Source organism: Muntiacus reevesi, chromosome 18 (genome assembly GCF_963930625.1).
Source record: "Muntiacus reevesi chromosome 18, mMunRee1.1, whole genome shotgun sequence".
Classification (NCBI taxonomy): Eukaryota; Metazoa; Chordata; class Mammalia; order Artiodactyla; family Cervidae; genus Muntiacus; species Muntiacus reevesi.
Window position 1 is genome coordinate 25,956,178 of NC_089266.1, and position 7,695 is coordinate 25,963,872.

At 55.7% G+C, this 7,695-nt stretch overlaps 1 protein-coding gene across 1 annotated transcript; it reads left to right on the forward strand.

Moving 5' to 3' along the window:
• Positions 1–1,603: 1,603 nt before the first annotated feature.
• TMEM92 (transmembrane protein 92) lies at positions 1,604–6,154 on the forward strand. Its single transcript, XM_065910869.1, has 5 exons — positions 1,604–1,680; positions 4,280–4,305; positions 5,036–5,125; positions 5,274–5,460; positions 5,700–6,154. The coding sequence occupies exons 1-5, from the start codon at positions 1,621–1,623 to the stop codon at positions 5,811–5,813; spliced, it is 477 nt and encodes a 158-aa protein (XP_065766941.1). The 5' UTR covers positions 1,604–1,620; the 3' UTR covers positions 5,814–6,154.
• Positions 6,155–7,695: the final 1,541 nt, after the last annotated feature.

Sequence of the window (7,695 nt, forward strand, 5' to 3'; positions counted from 1 at the left end):
CTGGAAGATTCTGTCTTTCGGGGCCAAGAGATAATGAGAAACAGAGACAGAGAAAAGAGACCAAGGAGAGAGAGATACACCGAGGGAGATCAGGAGAGTCAGTGAGACACAGACACAGGACCAAACCAGAGGCAAGGGAAATGGAAACAGACAGAAAAACAGACTACTCCACTAAGACAGACAGAGATTAACAAAGAGGAGAAACAGAGATGGGAAAACAGGGAACACGGAGAAATGGAGAGAAACTGCATGGAGACAGAGACAGGGAGAAACTGAAACAGGCAGACAGAGATCGGGAGAAACACGGCAGAGCAAGGAGGGGTTAAGCGGAAGACAGAGATAACTGGACTGGGAGAGATGAGAGACAGATAAGGAGAAAGCCTGGAGAGAAAAACGGAGAAGCCAAAAGGAGGACGGCTGTCCTTTCCTACTAGGTTGGGGCTAGTTTTCAGGGGCGAAGTCAGACTTGAGACACACCAGGAACTTCTAAACACCTAAGAACTGATCCTCTCCAGGATCCCTCCCCCTTTCCCCAGGTCTAGGAACGGCACCCCAAAGACCATCTCCATTTCGCCCCTACCCCCAGGGGTCCGGGCTCCATCTCTCCAACTCCGGCAAGGTTCCTTACGTCTCATCTGTGTTTGGGCGTCTGGCTCTCCCCTCTGCCGATCGCCCACCGAGACGGTCTCCCACCCGACCCTCCAGCCTGGTCCCCCGGGGAGAGAGTTCGGGGAGACCCAGCTCAGGTCCCCGCCCCGCTCCGCCTGGCTCCTGGAAATCCCGCGTTGAGCGATGCTGCCACCTGCCGGCCGGATCTGGAAAACACAACGCGCCTCCGGGCTGGGCGTGCTGGCGGGTCGGAATCCAGCCCCTGCAGGCCAGAACAGCGGCCTCGGGGGATCTTTCTAGGAATCCGGGTGGGCCTGCTCGCCCGCGCCCCGGCTCGCCTGGCTCTGCGGACTCAGCTCTGCGGACTCAGGGACTAGTTTCAGAATCCTGGGGCCTCAATTTCCCCTGTAGTCAAATGGAGGAAATGTACCAGCGCCTCCTCCCTGGATTTCAAGGAGGGTGGGGGCGGGGCAAGACTGTACCAGTTCTCTACTCCTGGTTCTCCTTCCCCAGAAATCAAGCAGCCCGCCCCTCCCTCTCTTCTCGGCAAAACAAAACAAAACAAAAAGTGGCACCTCCTTCCGTTACAATCCCCTCAATCCACTCCAAGGCCTTCGCTTCCGCTCTCCCTCTGCCCCCCAGAAATCCGTGTGGGAAGGGAGGGACTTCCAGTGGTCCAGCTCGCTCGGCCTGCAGCCCCTCTCCATCTCAAGCTTGGGACCACTTAGAGGGTGGAGCAGTTAGGGGTTGGGAAGGGGTAGATCAGCAGTCTTGAACTGACAGCACAATATATATATTCTTATAATCAGATTATCTTTTCTAACTCCCATTTCCCAATCCAGACGTCTTCCTCCTCCCCCTCCTTTGCCCGGGTCGGGCCCTTCCCGGGTGCATTAGCTCCGCCCCCATCCCGAGGTGGGGCCCTATAGGTGGAGAGTCGTGGGAGAGGTCGCGGCCCCGCCTCTCTCTTCCTTCCCTTACACAGGGAAGCTCAGTGGCCCCCAAGCAAGAATGTCTGACACCTGGGTCGCCAGCCTCTTGCTGCTTGGCCTGCTGGCCAGCCTCCAACAGGTGAGCGCTTGGGAGGTAAAACTGTGGAACTTTCAGGCCCCTATTCTTGTGGGTCAGGGGCTTGCTTCTGACTCCCGAGCACCACCTTCCATTGTCAGGATCTCCTCGTGACCACAGGCAGTTAGCCACTCCTTTCTCTTTTTCGCCGGGGAAGTAATAGGTAGAGGACGCGGTGGGAGGTCCTGAGAAGGTCTGGGTTCCTTCACCTAGTGGGGAACTGTGTCGTGGGACCGATTCCCGCACACCGCTGTCGGACATCTAGCGCCTCTCTCAGAGTGTTAGCCTTGACTCGCCCTTCTGGCTCCTTCCCGCAGCGTCAGAAAGCAGGGACCTGAGGTCTGGACAGAGATCTGGACGTCTCGCCAGCTTGTCTCCCCAGCTCCGTTCCTGCCAGTGTTGGGTGACCTTGGGGGAAGTCCTGGCCCTCGCTGGGACTGTGTATCTGTGCTCGTGCCCTAGAGAAAAGGAGGCTCCCTCTTCCCTTTATAGGACTGGGGGTAGAATTCTAGCAGGTGATAGGATTTGATCTGGCTGCCTGACCCAAGGCTGGGATGATCTGTGATTTCCAGGAGTAAGGCAGGGTGTCAGCACCCCCACATTCTTCTCTCCCTCCAGCCTGGGGAAAGGGCAGTCTATCTGGTTCTGGGATGGGAGATTATCCTGGAAATTGACATGGCTCTAGAATATGGATTTTTAACCTCTATGAGAGTCTGAGGGAAGGGCCAGGCCAGTTCCCCCACAACACTCACTAACTGCGCCGAGCGACTTCACCCCAAAAGCCCTGCTACTCCTTCTCCATCACCTGCAGTGGGTTTGTGCCAGCACTAGGCTGTGCATCCTTTTGTTGATTTCTCCCAACAACTCCATGGGGCAGGCTGTTAATGCCCTCGGTTCACATGTAAATTAAGTTGAAGTTGCCCAGAATTGCCCCAATGTTTGATACCACCTCAGTGAAAATCAGCCCCTGTTTAAAAAGTGGGTGAAGGGGAGAGAATCTGGGAGAGGATCCCCTGCTCCTCCAAACAGGAGCTCAAGATTAAGTCGTTAAATCTGCTGTCTTTTTCTCAGTTGGGGGCCAGGAGAGGGGGAGGCACAGGGGCTAGGATGAGGGAAAGTGGGTATGCTGAGTGCCTGGACCCCTTGGTCCGTCTCTGCCATCACCTCACCCTCTCTGGGCCAACCTGCAGGGGTTCTTTCCTGCTCCTGACCCTACTGGCCAAGGCTTGAGAGAAGGAGGTGTGCACACGGGACTGAGCACAGAAAAGGGGGATCAGCCCAACTGTTATTGGCTGTCATTGGTATTCTAAGCTTTATTGTTGTTGTCGTTAGCAACTGAACTGTTATTTCAAGATATAAAGATATCGTGGTCTTGGGACTTCCCCGGTGTTCCAGTAGTTAAGACATCCCACTTGCACTGCAGGGGGTACAGGTTCAATCCCTGGTCAGGGAACTAAGATCTTTATATGCTGCGTGACCCTCCCCCGACCCCAAAAGAAAGATATGGTGGTCTCATAAAAGAAAATTGGCTCCTTATTCTTGAGCTGTGGTTTTTTAATCCCCCTGGAGGCTGGGATGGGGTGGCAGATAACCTCCCTTTAGCTGTGTTCCTCTGCCTGCTTTCCTTCCTCCCCCCACTGCCTGGGAGCAACCAGGATGAAATGAAACCAGGTTGTCAATGAATGTTCCTTCATTCATTCTGCCAAAATCATAAGTATTGGTTTTCAACAGACAAAAATCCCTTCCCTGGTGGAGTTTTCTGCTGAGGAGACAAACAACTAGCAAGATAAAGTAAAATACGTAGTATGATAGATGTTGACAGGAGCTATGCCGAGAAAGTAAGCACAGTTAGGGGAAAAGAAGTGCTTTGTGAGAGGAGATGTAATTTTAAGGAAGATGGTCCGAGAAGGTGCTGGAGCCAGCCTCTCAGATTCCTGGGGAGAGAGCACTCCAAGCAGGGCTTATACACATATTTTTATGTTAATCAGGTGAAATTCTATAATGATAGCCTCCACGTGGCACAGAACTAGTGCAGAAGAGGAAGGGAGGGGGGAGCTGTTTCTGGAGAGGAGGGTCCAGCACTTCTCAGAGCCAGGAAGGCCCAGGCTGGGTCTGAAGGATGACTGGGAGTTCAGTGGGCCCTGAAGGCTCAGGGACAAGGGTCTGCCCCTGCAGCGGGGGAACTCCCAGTGGGTGGTGGGTTGGTCCTGGCATCTGGGACCCAGGGAGCCACTGAGGGAAGCTTCCTGCAAGGTTTCTGGTGATCAGATTTGTGGGAGAGGAACTTGCCAAGGTGTTGGGAGTGACTTCGGTGGGGGGCTGTGCTGGGGGTGGGCTGGAAGGGTGGGTTAGTGGTGTAAGCTTACAGACCTAGGGCTGAGCAAATGTGGTAGGAGGTGTGATGAGAAGGGGAAGGAGAGCTAGGGCCACCAGGTGGCAGCTAGGGCTGAACCATTGACCCAGGGAAGATGTGGAGTGAGGTGGAAAGCAGGCTTGAGGAAAAGTGCTGATCCTCTGGGGCTGTGAGGTACCTGGGTAGCATCTGGGTGGAAATCCCGGCCCCCAGTTTATGACCCAAACCTTTGCCTCTTCTCTTCCACAGGCTGCAGCCACATGTGGTCTCTTCTTGTAAGTCTGGGGTTTGGGCTGTAACTTCCATTGTGGGGAGGAGACACCCCAAATCCTGCCCTGCCTGCCTTCATCACCCTCACCCACTCCCCTTCTAGCCAGAAACCATCCCCACCCCCAACCAGAGAGGGGCAGTCCACTCTTCTACCCCCTCACTCCTTCTACCAACCAACCCATGGGCAGTTTCACACTTGGGGGTCACTCCCCATAATGAGGAGGGGCTGAGGGGGTGATCTCTGGGCAGCAAAGTGTTTCTACCGAGTCAGCCCTGGATGTTCCAAGAACACTGAGTCCCTCTTGCCTCCTGTTCTGGGGGCCCCATCATCTCGCCATTCACTCTTAGAGTTCGCTCCTGCCCCACTGCCCCTCTCCCCCTGCATCTCTTTAGAGTGATGCTGTAACCACTACAACACTCAATCCCACACCTGGCCAGTAAGGTCAATAGGACATTCATTACACCCATTTTATAGATGAGGAAAGTGAGGCCCAGTAAGGAATGTACCTTGGCAGGAGTGCACAAGGCCAGCAGTGAGCTGAACCTGAAACCCAGGTCCCAGTCCCAGCCCCAGGTTCCTCCCACTAAGCCCAGAGGGGCCTGTAACCCTGCTCTGCCAAAGGTGTGGCTTGTGCCCTGAGCACATGGGTGGGTTTTAGGGAAGCTAGGATCCTTCTGCCCTCCTCCCCTGCCCCCACCTTGGTACCAAGAGCCTCTATCCCACCCCACTTCCAGCACCTGCCCTAGGGGATTCAAATGCTGTGGGAGCAGCTGTTGCCAAGAGTACCAGCCGGAGCAGTTCGAGTTCTTCTCCGGCCCCTTAAGGTGAGTCCTGGGCCAGTTCCTCTGGGCACAGTCCTCCGATGGGTCTGGCCTGGACTTCCTGCTGTGAAGGGTGGGGGTAGGTCAAGGGAGGGAGGGCGGTGTGGGGTGACTGGAGACTCGGCCTGATGTTGGTGGTTCCTTACCCCAGGATTTTTGTCATCATCTTCCTGATCATCATACCCCTCTTGTGCATCTGCGGCCTGGCTAAGCACTTGTATCTCAACTGCAGAAAGTCAGAGCAGGAGGCCCCAACAGCCCCCCTGGAACAGCCCCCCATCGCTCCTGTAGAGAGGGTCACAGCACGCATTTCTGAGCCCCCACCCCCCTACAGTGAGGTGGGTATCCATCCCGACCCCTGCTGTGTCCTCCGCTGTCTGTACCTCCCTTTTCTGACTTTTACAGCAACTGGGGCAATGAAGAGTGTCCTTACCCCATGTCTCTGGGCCCTGGGGAGGGCTCTGCCACCAGCCTGGGGTCACTGTTCTCCCTGATAAACATGCCTCCACCAGCACACGGGTGGTGATGGCCAGTGGCCTGACCTAAGAAGTCACTGTGTCCCCTCCTTTCCCTGCAGATAATTCTGAAGCCTGTCCTGGGTCTGCCTCCCTTGGAGCCGCCCCCACCCTACAGCTTCAGGCCTGAGGAATATGCCGGGCTACGCAGAGGCATGGACAACTCCACCTTCTGATTCACCTCCTGCCTGGAACCCTGTCATCAACCACCTCCCCAGTGCCTCCTGGGTCAAGCCAGAGACTCTCAGGAGCCCTGGAGCACCCTGGCCCATTCTGCCACATCTCTGGCAGTTCTTGGCTTTAACTTATTGCTTTTCTATCCTTGTTCCATGCCAGTTGCTTCTCTTGTCTCAAGGGCTGGTCTGGAGTGACATGTCCACCCCTCACCTCCCATTATAAGTTAGAGACTGCCAGGAGGAAAATGTGAACAATTGGAGGTGTCCAGCAGTGGAATGGGCTGCTCTGATCAGTGGAGGAGTCTGCACCTTGGGGTACCAGTGTGGCCTGGACCGCCAGCTCTGAGATGTTTGGGAGGTCACCAATGTACCCTGCAAGATGGGGCTGCTTCACCTCTCTCTCCCATTCTACCTGAATAGAGAAGACCCCATTGTCCTCCCCCCACCCCCAACACATGTTCTCACTAAATTTCAGTTGATTGTTGCTGAGAGTCTGCCTCTGACTGTGGGGAGGTGAGTTCAGGCACTGCTGGGCTACATGGGTGTGTGTGTGTGTGTGGAGGACGGGGGGAGGGGCGGGTGGAGGTCACTGTGCCTGAAAAATCCCACCATTGATGAGCCTGGAAGAACAGCACATCAGTAGGTCACCTTGGAGGAGAGAATCTTGGCAGATGCTTTGACCTCTGATTCCTTGAGGTCTTTGGGTGCCAAAGAGTCCGGACGGGGACTAGAGGTGGGGAGTGACCACTGCGTGCTTCCTCATCCCATCCCCCTGATGCTTTCCTTTGGGACGCTTAGAACTCAGCTCTGACTCTGTCATTATGGGGGTGGGGACGGGGCACGCGGAGGTGAGTAGGGGAGGCTGGCCATCTATGGGGCAGGGTCTTGGAGACCTTGATCTGCTCCACCCTGGAATCTCTGGAGGGAGGAGAGGAGAGAGATCTACCCTTCTCCTCCAGTCCCGTGGGGTTCTGGGCAGCGCCACCTCAGCCTCATCTGCAGGCTTAACCCCTCAGAGGAAAGGCATTCACCACTGCAGCCTGCGAGACAGTCTTCACAGGGCATCATTATCCCTGTGGGGGCTGGCATGGGACATGCAGTGTGAGAGATACCCCTGTGCCAGCATCTCGGGGGCTCAGGCTCCTCCACCAGGACCCTGCCTTGGCACTGCTCCCCGGCAGAGGGCACAGAAGCAGTGCTGGCCAGTGTTCCTGGGAGGGTTGGAGGTAGAACTGGCCCTGGTGTGTGCTGGTAGGGATTCCTTCTGCAGGCCTCTCCCAATAATAGCCTTTCTTGGGGCCCCAGGTCCTAGACAGGTGACAGGGCCAGGGGCAGGGAGATGGCATAGCCAGCCCCCAAGGAGCTAGGGACAGGGGCTGTTCCTGCTGGAGGCGGGGACCCAGAGGAAGAACAGCAGTTAGAGAGAGACAGCATGGCTCTGGAGCTGGTGCTAGAGTGAGCCCAGTCACAGGAAGTCTCCCTTCCATTTCAGGGGTGGATCGGGGAGCAGAAGGAAGATATGTAGGTGCTTCGTGTAAACATGGGAAGCGCCCGTTAGAGAAGTCCCACATGGTTGCCCTCACTGTGGTAAACACCTGCCCCAGTGGGAGGATTTAAGCCATGGGCTTTGCAGACCTGGAAGAGGAGGTCATCCCCTACCAGGGTGCCTGCCTTTTTTGAAGGTGACGTAGGGTCTTTAAATCCTTCCCAGCAGCAGCAGAGTGGCTTAGAGGAAAGTGGTTATCCTGAAGCCCAGCCTGGCTGGGCTCAAGTAGCAGAAATGGTCAGTACTGTGCCTCTCTGCTGCTGGTGGGAGTGGAAATGGTGTGTTCTTCCTAGAGGGCAGTCCAGCAGTATCCATTCATTGCACAGACACTTACAA